This window comes from Prinia subflava, chromosome 3, assembly GCF_021018805.1.
Source record: "Prinia subflava isolate CZ2003 ecotype Zambia chromosome 3, Cam_Psub_1.2, whole genome shotgun sequence".
NCBI lineage: Eukaryota > Metazoa > Chordata > Aves > Passeriformes > Cisticolidae > Prinia > Prinia subflava.
Window position 1 is genome coordinate 106,885,962 of NC_086249.1, and position 13,554 is coordinate 106,899,515.

At 47.9% G+C, this 13,554-nt stretch overlaps 1 protein-coding gene across 4 annotated transcripts in view; it reads left to right on the forward strand.

Annotated features, from left to right (window-relative positions):
* The window catches only part of ITSN1 (intersectin 1), a 105,374-nt gene that overhangs the window by 70,348 nt on the left and 21,472 nt on the right, over positions 1 to 13,554 (forward strand). For all 4 annotated transcript variants that reach the window (XM_063393304.1, XM_063393305.1, XM_063393306.1 and 1 more), the window contains 6 exons: positions 711 to 916; positions 1,584 to 1,666; positions 3,105 to 3,271; positions 7,183 to 7,228; positions 9,153 to 9,274; positions 10,681 to 10,795. In XM_063393304.1, coding sequence (XP_063249374.1) covers positions 711 to 916; positions 1,584 to 1,666; positions 3,105 to 3,271; positions 7,183 to 7,228; positions 9,153 to 9,274; positions 10,681 to 10,795 — 739 coding nt within the window. The remainder of the gene's footprint in view (positions 1 to 710; positions 917 to 1,583; positions 1,667 to 3,104; positions 3,272 to 7,182; positions 7,229 to 9,152; positions 9,275 to 10,680; positions 10,796 to 13,554) is intronic.

The window sequence follows — 13,554 nt, forward strand, 5'->3', positions numbered from 1 at the left end:
ACAGTGGGAGGTGTCCCTGCCGTGGCAGGGGTGGCTCTGGGTGGATTTTAAGGTCCCTCTCAACCCAGGCCGTTCTGTGGATCTTTGATCCATGGGCAACATTTGGGGCAGGATTTGACACAGAGCAGTTTCTGGTTTGCTGGCCTGGGATGGCTTTTTTAGGTTTTGGTGGTCTGTGTTTGGGTATTTCCTTGGGGCTCTCTTGACTGCAGTGACAACCTTCACTGAACCCAAGTGGGTGAAGTGGAATAGCAATGGCAGAACTTCCCAGCTGGACTCTGTCCCTCTGTTCAGGCATTTCCTTTTCCTCAGTGGAGCAGCAACCTGTTCTTGGGAGATCTTGTGTTCTGGGAAATGCTAAATATCGACCTGAGAGCAAAAAGCAATTGGAATGTGGCATGATCACTGTGCAGCAAAGCATCATTTCCTATAAAATGGACTGGAAGTCCTGCCAAAGCAGCTTCAGGAGGGTTTATTACATGTGTATTTTAAGTAAAAGTGATTAATTTAATCTTGCCTTCGTTGATGATGTGTTAACAGACAGAAATGCAGGACTGCAGATGTTTCTGGAATTACTTGGGGAGTTTAACTGATGCTTTAGCTGAGACAGAGTCTATGTTTGTTGCTGTGTAAGCAGCCTAAGGCTGTAACTCCTTCAGCAGCTTTCCTGCTGAAGCTGCAGCATGACTGACTCCTTTTTCTTCCTGAAGGGTGAGAAGGTGGAGGGGCTTCAAGCACAGGCCCTGTACCCTTGGAGAGCCAAGAAGGACAACCACCTGAACTTCAACAAGAACGACGTGATCACCGTGCTGGAGCAGCAGGACATGTGGTGGTTTGGGGAGGTGCAGGGCCAGAAGGGCTGGTTCCCCAAATCCTACGTCAAGCTCATTTCAGGCCCCATCAGGAAATCCACCAGGTACTTGCTTGGCTTTTCCTGTGCTTCACTTCTAGAAGGAAATGAATTAGAGGAGCTGCACGCTTGAATTTTAAAGTTCTACCCTGAAAAAGGGCCCTTGGTTTTTTTATCTGGAGGGTTTTGACTTCCAATCCTGAAAATTTGTGTCAGTAATAAGAAAGCTGACCTCAGTTCTCCTTGGGTCTTGCCTCACCAACAAAAGATTAATTAACCTTCTTAATTTTATGTGACTTGGAACTGAAAAATGAGTGTATTGGACTTTCTGAAGTACAGCTGTGTAAGTGAGAGCTCCTCTCTGCCCAAAATTAAAAGGTATTCCTCAAATCTAAATTACTTCTCATTATTCTTAAAGGATGAAACATTTAAAATCTCATTTTTTGTAATGTGAAGGCGACATTAGCATTAGGAATACAAATGAGAATGATTTTAGAGCTTTTTTTTCCTGAGGAAAAAGAGGAGATGCAGAAAATTCTGTATTTAAGGCAGTTGTTTCAATGTGACCATGACAGGCCACTGGATTCAAATCTTTATTTTGCACATTTACCGTCTCTTCTTTTAAAACCCAGGGAGTTGCTTGGGGGTGCACGTGCATTTTTGAGTTGGAAACATAGTAATGATTTTTCTGAAGAGACTGAATTTCTCAAATAACCATTATTTTCTTCTAAAGCATGGATTCTGGTTCCTCAGAAAGTCCTGCTAGTCTGAAAAGAGTAGCATCCCCAGCAGCCAAGGCAGCGATGTCAGGGGAAGGTGAGTCCTGGGGCCCTGGCAGCCTCTTACTCTGCCACACAAGAACTCTGCTTTTTGCCAGATCAGGAACCACACTGGGCTATTCAAGTGTTGTTAAAATCCCAGTGCAAATCAGTTTGCCTCTGGAATAATTTAGAATTAGTATTATTAGAGTAACAGTTAATGTGTGTTGTGTATAGAGAAGGAATAACTTCACATGTCACAAAAGAGATTGAAATCCCTTTTGTAGTTTGTGCTTTTCCCATTAATTCTTTTTGCCATTATTGTGGTAACATTTTCTGATCTAGAGTGGGTTTTCACAGAGGGCCCAATAAGCACATCTGTCCATGGTGTCAGGAATTGGTAAATATTTTCATTTCCCCCAAAGCTCATTCCCAATGTTTCATTGAAGCTCTAAATGAAGACAGTGACAGTCCCTAGAGAATTCTGGGATCCCTGTGGTCAGTCCATGTTACAGGTGGACCTGGGGCACAGCCCCACGATTCACAGGTATTTTTCTGAAGGGTTTTAAATGTCCAATTCCTGGCTTTTGCCACCCTTCAGCTTCAGGGGAATATCCCCACGTGAGCTGCCTTAACTCTAAATCCCCTCCAGTGCAGAGTCAGCTGTAGGTTAATTAAATCCCAGGCAGAGGAAATCAATTAATGTAAATGTGGGTTCCAGGTGAACATTTGCTATCATCCCTACAGCCCACCTGAAGTTTGTAACTGCAGTTCCAGGCACAGCTTTAGGGACATTTACTTTGAATTTGTGTCTGGCATGAGCAGCACAGAAACTAAAAGGAGGGAACAGCAGAGAAAAGGGAGAGAATTGATTATTTCAAAGTACAGCTGCTCTTGCTCAGTAAATATTCCACAGAATCCCAGCTGGTTTGGGTTGGAAGGGACCTTCAGGATCACCTTGTTCTGCTTTTCCTCCTGTTTGAGGAGAAGGACTTGTGGGCATGCAGAGTCTTGTCCCAGGTGGGATAGCTCAGGTGTTGTGTTTGTATTAACAAGGAACACAAGTTTTGCTTAAACACTTCAAAAACGCTGTGGTTTTGAGAAACAATACAGCAGGGATTTAACATCTCTTGAGAAGGCTGAGGAAAAGCTCATGTGCAGGTGATTTTTAAAGTGTGTGGACTTTGCATCCCAAACTCTGAAAATTCCACTCATCAGCACAAACCAGAAACCACTGGGAAATAAGTTTAATATCTAAATGAATGATTATGTACATTTTAATTCTAATAGCAAATTATATACACCCCCCCCGAGGCAGCCTTTTGATAGACCCTATTCAGTTCTGATAGATACCATTTTATTCATTAAATATTGACATTTCTATGAGTAATAAATAATAAATTTGCCTGCTGCCTAGCCCTGATACCAATGAGGTTTTGCAGAGGCTCACTGGGGTTTCTCAGGAGTTTCCCATGTGCTGTATTTCCCTTTTGCAGAGTACATTGCCATGTACACCTACGAGAGCTCGGAGCAGGGAGACCTCACTTTCCAACAAGGTGACCTGATCCTGGTGACAAAGAAAGATGGTGACTGGTGGACGGGAACGCTGGGTGATAAATCAGGAGTTTTCCCATCTAATTATGTGAGACTCAAAGATTCTGAGGTAGAGAAATGTTTTCTTTGGGGTTGTAGTGGTAGCTGCAATGCAGGGCGTCGTAGGGGAAGTAAAAATGCAGTGCAGATTTACTGACTGAGACTGGAAAGGAAAAACAATTACAATAACATCAGTAGCTGTATTTTACAACTTAATATCATTAATGACTTTGGGGATCATCCATTGAAATAATGCTGATCTCAGTAGTGCACTTGGCAGTTTTTTAGACACTGATCAGAACAGCCATGGTTGTTTTATTGCCCTGGTAAGTTTTTAATGCCTGAGCTGTATCTTAATGCCATTATTTAAAAAAACCACAAAAATCTACGCAGTAATATTTTAGTCTATTATATTATTTCCCACCATTTCTTGCAGTCAAGTAAAATAAATTTTGCCCCAAAACTTTGCTACCTACTGTATTTATTTGACAGTTTTTGACTGAATAATAGAGGTTCTGTTTCATCTCTTTTTATCTTGAAATAATTCCATCAAACATGTGGGTTTGGGGTTTTTTTCTTTCCTTTTTGTTTTTTCTTTCTTTCTTCTTAGGTATTCTAAAGAGAGATGTCCTCTCATTTATATGGGAAGACAATTTATATTTAGGGGATAATTTATCTCCCAGTAGGAATTAGTTTAGATTCACAGTTGGGTGCACAACTGATCTCTTGATGAGAAGAATTCTGGTTGATATCTCTGGAATAATGGGGGGTTAAAGGTCAATAAATAAAAATCAGTGGATTTGGGGGAATCTGGATGGTAATGCACAGGAACTCAGTGAAAGACTGCAACAACACAGAGCCTGAGCAGAGTCACTCCTTAAAACCATTGCTGCTGCTGGAGAAGGCAGAGGGTAAAAGCTGCAGTGGAATCTGCAGCTGGAGGAAACCCTTCAGGAGGAAATTCTGCAGTGTCAGGAAATTCCAACAACATCCTCTGGGCCAGGATTAAAAACCCTGTGGTTAGTGGTGTTTAGTATTGAGTCCTTGGAGAGATGGCATTGGGACACTTGGCAAATCCTTGTGGAGAGCTCAGGTGTTCATTCCCAGTCCCCTTTTCTCAGAGAGCTCAGTTTGGTGTTTGTGCCACCTCAGCTGCGCTGGGGCTGCACCCAAAAGTGCTCCAAGTGCCCTTTGAGCTGGGGAAAATCCCACCTGCAGCTCCAATCTTGCTGAGAGAGGGAGGAAAAGGCAGAGAGCTGGTGGGGCCCTGCTCCTGGGCCGTTGTTTCCATCCCAGGGCTCCTGTGCCTGCAGGACACAGAGGACACAGAGCACAGTTCTGCTCTCCAGCCTGCTCCCAGAGCCAGGCTTGCAGAGGATTTCCCAGTCCTGCCTCTCTGGGCACAGTTCTGCTCTCCAGCCTGCTCCCAGAGCCAGGCTTGCAGAGGATTTCCCAGTCCTGCCTCTCTGGGCACTCAGATGGGCTTGGACAGCTGCCTGGGCCTGGAAAATGTTCTGACAAGAGAAATAATTTCATGTGTTCTGCACTATTGACAGGCCCAAAGGAAAGCAGGGGGATCTTTCAGCAGCAAGGGCAGAGTTTCTAGAAATGACTCAAAGTCTCAAAGGTTTCTACAGCAGAAGAATTTTTTAAATTTGTACTTCTGTGCCAGGCTGTGCCCGTTCACCTCAGGGTGCTAAAGTAAACCATTCCGTGTTCCTTCAAGCTTCAGTTTATTAAACAAGTGGGAAATTCTTTGTTCTTCAGAGGAACAATGGCCCATTCTGATGGTTTTCCTTAGGAGGAGGTGGATGGATACAGCGTTTTATTGTGGACACTGGTGAGAGTTCCCTCTGTGGGGATGGAGCTCAGGGGGCTTGGAAACAACAATTTGAAGACATCTGATTGTAAAACTTGGCACAGGGGCTCAGAAAATAATCCCTGAATGGATCAGGTTGGGATTTGAGGGGTCCTGCTGGACAACACAATTGGCAAGTCCCTGCTGGGGTTTATTAAATGGACAAAGCAAATTCTGCTCTGCTGGCTCAGGGGACTTCATCACTTGTCACAAGATGCCCTCAGGTGTCCAGGGGTGTCCCAGGGGTGCAGGGGGAGGCAGAGCAGGGCCTGTCCTCACTGCTGTGTTTTCTCTCAGCAGAAGGAAAAGGAGATGCTTCTCCATCTCCTGAGTGGCCAGAAACAGGGACCATCCTAAATGTGTTGTTTATTAATTCATTTATTTCTTGAAGTGCTGTAGGACCTTTCCACGTATTCCTTCTGTTTTTGCACCCAGGATTCCGAGAATCCTCAGAGACAATTCAGACTCAGTCTGGTCAACGTGGTTTTGGAGTTCCTATTTTAAGTTCATCTCTGTTTCACAGTAAAGACCATGTCCCAGCCTGTTTGCTCTGTCCATGTGCCTCCAGTCCAGCAGCACAGACACTGGCCAGGGGATGTTTGCACGAGGGGTTCTCTGAAAGTCCAGGCTCTTGTTCTTTCCTGAGGAGAGCTGAGGGTGCTCCTCTGCCACAAACAGTTCCCAGAGCTGGAGGAATTCCTGGGATCACCCTGTCAGTGCTTCGGTCCATCCCCCTCCGTGGGGCTGTCGAGGCATCTCCCCTGTCCCCAGAGCTGCCCTGGGCTCTGTCCCTGATCCCTGTGGGGCTCTCCTGGGTCCCTGCTCTGTCACCCAGCACCCAGGGGTGCAGGGGGGTGGGGGTCTGGGGACAGTCACAGGAATCAGGGAGGAGAGGAAGAGCTGCTGCTCCTGAGGGGTGTAACTGTAATAACCTGGCAGTGACAGGGAGGGAGCACTGAGACATCAAGGCAAGCTGGAGATGTGTCTGATAATCCATTTTATAGCTGACTCAAACCCAGTGGCTGATAATCCATTTTATAGCTGACTCAAACCCAGTGGCTGATAATCCATTTTATAGTTGACTCAAAACCAGGGTCTGATAATCCACATTATAGCTGACTCAAACCCAGTGTCTGATAATCCATTTTATAGTTGACTCAAAACCAGTGGCTGATAATCCATTTTATAGCTGACTCAAACCCAGTGTCTGATAATCCATTTTATAGCTGACTCAAAACCAACACAGGGGGTTGAATGGCCCTTTTCTCTCAGCCATGGAGCTGCTCTTTAGTTACTCCTCAGTTTAATTTCTGCCAGAATCCCTAAGTTTTCAAAGCATCAGTTGATAGGGAGAATATGGAGGAGGAAGCTCTTCCACAGAGGATTTAGGATTCTCTGGAAGCCTTCAGGTCGTTTGATGCTGGCTCCAACTTTGTAAGGGGGATCCTGAAGGTGAAGAAGGTGAAGTTGAGAGAGGTGCAAGTGTTGAAGGCAAGAGGATCTGTGCCATTTATGGCTCCCCAACATTTCTGGCCACAGTACAGTTTAGATTGAAGTTGCTTTTTCCACCTCAGACCTCTTTACTGCAGCACATGGAAGTGTCAGTGGCCTGGGAGGAAGCTGCAGGAATTATTTAGGGGCAGGAGCTGGACTGATGTCAGGTTCTGCTGGATTTCTTGTGGCTGCTCAAAGGCTTTGCTTCCCAATCCCTTGGAAGCTGATGTTCATCCCTCACCCTGTCTTGGTGCAGGGAGTTTCTCAGGAATATTTGCAATCCAGCTATTTGGAGGGATGAAAACGTCCATTGTTGTTTCAGCTCACCTCCACAGAATTCCCATTCTGCAGATACATGGATTTGGGATTCCAAGTGGGATCTACTTGGGGATTTGTAGCCCATGAAAGGGAATAAAGTCTGCATTTTTGCATTTACAAATAATCTACTTCATGCTTGGTATTTATTCCCAGATGTTTATTGCCATTTAAATATTAAGGATTTCTGTAAGAACAGAATTTCCTATGAGTTTTTAACTCCCATGCGTGTTGAGTGAAGCTTTGTAAATCATTTTTCTGTGCTGGAGAAAGAAATCTGAGTGCTAAACTTGCATCTTGTTCTCCATTTCAAGGCTCCAGGAGCAGCTGGGAAAACAGGAAGCTTAGGGAAGAAACCTGGTGAGTCCAATATTGTGACAGCACCTTCTCTCTGTTCTTCAGTGTTCAATTCAATGGCAACAAAACCTTTTCCATGAAAATGGAGTATGTTTGCTCTTGGTCATCTTGGAGCAGTTTGTACGGATGAAAACCATTATAAAATATGTGGAATAAATGCAGTTAATAAATAGTGTAACTGTAATAAAAGAATTCATCCTCTAATCTTTCTAGCATGTCAATCCCTAAATAACCTGTAGCTACAGAATAAGAATCTGCTTGCTCCAAAGTGAATGTAAACTTCCTGAGGATTGCTCAGCAAACTGTGGGAGCCATTCCCCCTTGCCCTGGCTGGCCAAGCCCTGTCCCAGGTCCCTCTCCAGGTTTTGGAGAGGAAGGAGGGGGATTTTCTAATCAAATTCAGCAGGTGCTGGCAGGAGAGTGGAAGGTTTAAGCAGAGGAAAACCAAGAGCAGAGTCAGTGCTGGGTGAGGGCAAAGCCCAGGGAGTTGTTGGGCCGGGAGCACAGCTCTGCTGCTGGGAAGGGCAGGGCTGGATGGGATCCTGGGAATCAGGAATTGTTCCCTGGCAGGGTGGGCAGGCCCTGGCACAGGGTGCCCAGAGCAGCTGTGGCTGCCCCTGCATCCCTGGCAGTGCCCAAGGCCAGGCTGGACAGGGCCTGGAGCAGCCTGGGACAGTGGGAGGTGTCCCTGCCACGGCAGGGGTGGCACTGGGTGGGATTTAAGGTCCTTCCAACCCAGACCATTCCATGACTCCATGAATTTGTGTGGCAATGCCAGATCCATGTTTAAAGCAGCTCTGTAGCTCAGCTCCAGGCCTTTCCATCACCTGCCTGGCCCTGCTGACAGATCCTGAGGAGGTTCTGCTGTAGCTCATTGCTGGGTTCTTTGCAGAACCCTGGGATTGCTCCTCATCCCTCTGCTCCTCATCCTCTTTGTGCTGCTCATTTGTATCTCAAATGCTTCTCTGATAATTTTTAATATTCCTAATGGTCCTTTCCTTCTACATTTCACCTCAATCATTTGTTCATTTCCACGTTGGGCTTCAGCTCTGTTTTTATCTCCCTGCACCAAACCCTCCCTGAGTTCCCAGCCTTGCAGGGTTTGTGGGTTCCTCAGCTCCAGCTGCCTTTGGGATGGATCCCCAAGGGAAGAGTGGCTGTCCTGGGTCCCCAGGGAGGGTTCAGCAGCCCTCACCCCACGTTGTGGGGGTTAAACGTGTCCCCCCCACCCTGCACAGCCCTGGGGACAGGGCTGAGCCTGACCTGGGGGGACCCAGAATTCCTGCAGCTCCAAACCTGGGTTAGCCCTGTGGGACACTGTGGGCACCAGAATTGTCCCTGCCTTTCCACAGGCACTGTGGGGCAGAGAAACCCCAACCCTGCTTTGGGCAATTCCTGGAATTGTGAGCTCCCAGTGTCCCCAGCACCTGTCCTGTGAGAGCCTCCATGGAACACAGATTCCCAGAGAAACCCTGTTTGCTGCGTTTGGAAAACATTCCACTTTGGGTCAAGAGGTGAAAAAAATTCTGCCAGCCTTAATTTAGTGCAGATTCTTGGTGCTACTTCATTATTTTGTCATTGATGTGGCTCCTTTTCTTAGGGAGCTCAGAGCAAAGATGCACTGATTCACTGGAAAACACTGGATTTTAAGAGCTGGACAGTTCCTATTATTGTCATTGTTATTATTCTTTATTTCAAACATTTTTGGTCATAGAGCTGCTGCACCTCTGATTTATTACTTACTTATTCCTGCAGTGCTCTGAACCTCTCATTTCTTTTACAATTACCCCATGTATTCATGGAAATACATAAACCCATTACAGTTTTATGGAAAGAAATAACAGATTGTTATAGCAAAATTAATGTTGGATAAAACGTGTTCAGATTTTTTCAAATTCACCTTTTCTTTCCTCCTCTGCTTCCACAGAAATTGCCCAGGTTATTGCCTCTTACACAGCAACAGGCCCAGAACAGCTGACTCTTGCTCCTGGCCAGTTGATTCTCATCAGAAAGAAGAATCCAGGTGGTTGGTGGGAAGGAGAGCTCCAAGTTAGTTCCCTTTTTTTTCCCCTAGTAAAATTCCATTTAAAAAGAAATAGTTCAAAATGCTGACTGTGTTGATGATAAATAAATTGCCAGCATTCTGCAGTTCCCAATAAACCTTTCCAGAGCCCCCCACCCTGCCATGCCTGGGTTTGGGATAACCTGGGGGGCAGGAGAGCAGCAGGGAGGGGAGTTCAGGCCTTGGCGTGGCTGCTTTGGATCCTCCCAGGAGTTTCCCAGAGTAGAACTTTACAGTTTGGTCCCCTGAAGGAGGCTCAGTTTGATTTGGGGTTTTTAGCAGGAAATTTGAGATGGAACAATGCCATTGATTTATTTGTGCAGTGCAGATCTCAGACGAATTCAGGTTTTTTTAACACTTTGTGCCTGCCCTTTTTGCCTTTCCTGGTGATATTTTTTTCATCTTTTGTGGAGAAATCCTCTTCCAGGATTCCTTTGGGATTTTCTCTCCCTAACCTTGATGCTGTTGGTAACTTTAAGCTTTAAAGAGTCTCCATTAAATGTATTTTAAGACAGAAAAGAAACTTCTCTGGGCAAGAGCTGCCACATTATCACTGAGCAGCTACTGTGAGCTCTGAAACAACTAAATTTTGGTTGTGTAAATATTGCTATGTAAGTTTAGATACTTTAATGTCTTACATGTGGTTTTACAGCTGGGTTTTATTTTGTTAGCAATCCCTGACTGTTCTTTTATTCTCCTGTTCCACACTTGTGGGTCAGAGTGAAGGGAAAATAAGGCAAATGTTTTAAGCATTACACTGCTGGTTTAATGCAGTGTTCAAAAATACCTTAAATTATCTGAATAGGCTTTGGATCAAGTGTTTTCTTTTGTTAGTAAAGTTTTAGGGAAGAAAGTAGTTCAAGAATAGTAAACCCTTTAATTGACTCTTTTTTCCACCAAAGTTAACAATTCTTTTTAAGAGGCGAAATTCTCCTTGCCCAAAATGCCAACCTTATTCTAACACAAACAGAGAATAAGCTGTTAAAATCATTCTTGATACAGAGTTAGAAGCTGGGATTCAAAGTTCTGGAAGAACCTTTCTTATTGTAAGGAATTTTTGTGGATTTGATTTGCAGTGGACAATGGAGTTGGGGAGATAACAGGATGAGGTTTCTTGCTTTGGTGACACAAGGCACTGAAAAGCTTGGATATCTTTTTGTAAAAGAAAAAAGGAAATTTAGATTCTTAATCTCTGTTTAAACCGTGACAGTTTGAGCTGTCACAATCTGGGGGTCTACTTAAACGTAATCCTTTACCTGATGACCAAGCATTTAATTAGAAAGGTTAGTGAGGCTCTGTGTCAATATGACAAGGCTCAGCTGGTGCCACAGGCCCGCTGGGTTTGTGCAGCACATCCCTTTCCCCCGGCTGAGGCCCGGCCGTGTCTCCGCAGGCGCGCGGCAAGAAGCGCCAGATCGGCTGGTTCCCGGCCAACTACGTCAAACTGCTCAGCCCTGGCACCAGCAAGAGCACCCCCACCGAGCTGCCCCGGCCTGCTGCGCCCTCAGGTGAGCCCTGCCTGCCCCCCGCCCTGCCCTGGGCCCTGTGCTCCACCTTCAGCGGGGAGGGGTGGGCAGCTCCAGAGCCTCTGGGCTGTTCCTGCATCCGCAAACCATCCCCAAACCATCCCCAAACCATCCCATCCCCAAACCATCCCATCCCCATCCCATCCCCAAACCATCCCCATCCCATCCCCAAACCATCCCCAAACCATCCCCAAACCATCCCATCCCTAAACCATCCCATCCCTAAACCATCCCATCCCCATCCTCCTCCCCATCCCTAAACCATCCCATCCCCAAACCATCCCCAAACCATCCCCAAACCATCCCCAAACTATCCCATCCCCCTCCCCAAACCACCCCATCCCCAAACCATCCCCATCCCATCCCCCTCCCCATCCCCAAACCATCCCCATCCCCAAACCATCCCCATCCCATTCCCATCCCATCCCCATCCCATTCCCATCCCATCCCCATCCCATCCCCATCCCATCCCATCCCATCCCATCCCATCCCATCCCATCCCATTCCATCCCCATCCCATCCCATCCCATCCCATCCCATCCCATCCCATCCCATCCCATCCCATCCCATCCCATCCCATCCCATCCCATCCCATCCCATCCCATCCCATCCCATCCCATCCCATCCCATCCCATCCCATCCCATCCCATCCCATCCCATCCCATCCCATCCCATCCCATCCCATCCCATCCCATCCCATCCCATCCCATCCCATCCCATCCCATCCCATCCCATCCCATCCCATTCCCATTCCCATTCCCATTCCCATTCCCATTCCCATTCCCATTCCCATTCCCATTCCCATTCCCATTCCCATCCCCATTCCATCCCCATCCCATTCCATCCCATCCCCGCACTGTGGGACAGGAGCTCTGGGATGTTCCTCCATCCCCAAAACATCCCAGCCCTGCCCTGCCCTGCCCTGCCCTGCCTTGCCCTGCCCTGCCCAGCCCTGCCCAGCCCTGCCCTGCCCTGCCCTGCCCTGCCCAGCCCTGCCCAGCCCTGCCCTGCCCTGCCCTGCCCAGCCCTGCCCTGCTCTGCCCAGCCCAGCCCTGCCCTGCCCTGCCCTGCCCTGCCCTGCCCTGCCCAGCCCAGCCCTGCCCTGCCCTGCCCTGCCCAGCCCTGCCCTGCTCTGCCCAGCCCAGCCCTGCCCTGCCCTGCCCTGCCCTGTCCCTGCCCTGCCCTGCCCTGCCCTGCCCTGTCCCTGCCCTGCCCTGCCCTGCCCTGCTCTGCCCAGCCCAGCCCAGCCCTGCCCTGCCCTGCCCTGCCCGGCTCTGCCCCGCCTGGCACAGGGCAGGGGCATTTCCAGGGAATCCCAGCGTGCCTGGCCTGGAAGGGCTGTGCAGTCCCAGTCCATGGTGCTGTGTTTGTGGGACTGCTGCTGACTGGCCCCTCTGGTGGTTGTTATAAAACACTCAGAAAATGCCTCCTCTAAAGCCTCGTGGGATTCAGGTTTAGAAGGGTAACTCAGCACTGACACACAACCTTTTACAGGGAAATATTATGAGATTTAAAAAATATATTAATATAATTTATATATTAAATATATAAATTATTTCAGGTTTGACATCTGGGTCTTTCTGCACTAAATTTGCACTAATGCTAAATTTTACAGAATAGAATTTTAGCACTTTTTGCAAAACATCAAAATCTTAATTAAACTGTAATGTAAAAAAAAGCAGCTGTTTGGTAAATTGAAATAAGTTGCTGGCTTGGTACAAGGATGAAAATAAAAGCAAATTTTAGGATTAATCCACTGGAGAGAAGCTGCCAGCAAGGCTCATTAATAGAAGTCTGATGGCTGGTGGGAAAAACCAGAAGCCCTGTGGCCTGGCAAAGAGAAAACAGCAGAGACATAGAGGGGATGATTTATTTAACTAAACAGTCCTGCTGCTTCGGGGAATTCAGGGAACTGCTTTGTCAGAAGTGAGCAGCACCAGCTGTATCCTGAGAGTGGATGAGTTCCACTGCAAGCAAATAGAAAATCCCTGCTGGAACCACTCCTGGGGTGCCAGCAGAGCAGCCTGGATCACCTGGGATGCTTTTTGTCCAATTCTGTTAATTTTCTCTCTTATTTTCCATTATTTTTGTGTTCTGAAAACCTCAGAGGGACAACAAGGATATATATCAACATTGGCTTTCTTTTGGATTATGCAGCTCCCAGTAGTGGAAGCTGAAACGTGTCCCAGATTTTCCTGTCTGCTGACCAGTCCTGGTGGGGGTTCCAGGCCAGCCTGGGACAGTGGGAGGTGTCCCTGCCATGGCAGGGGTGGCACTGGGTGGGCTCTGAGGTCTCTTCTAACCCAAGCTCTGCTGGGATTCCCTGAAACTCTCTGGGATTTTTAACCCCCTGGAGTCCGTGTGGGGGGCTGAGCTGAGCCCCAGGATGGGCTCTGGTCACTGCAGGGTCCTGGAGCTGTCCTGAGCCGTGGGCAGTGCCCAGAGGTGACCCCTGTGTGTGGGCAGGCTCAGGCTGGAGATCAGGGCAAGGCTCTTCCCCAGAGGTGCTGGCACTGCCCAGGCTCCCCAGGGAGTGGGCACGGCCTCGAGGCTGCCACAGCTCCAGGAGCCTTTGGGATGCCCAGGGTGGGATTTGGGGGTCTGTGCAGGGCAGGGCTGGCTCAGGGTGCCCGGGGTGCCCCTGCAGGGTGCCCGGGGTGGGATTTGGGGGTCTGTGCAGGGCAGGGCTGGCTCAGGGTGCCCGGGTGCCCCCGCAGGGTGCCCGGGGTGGGATTTGGGGG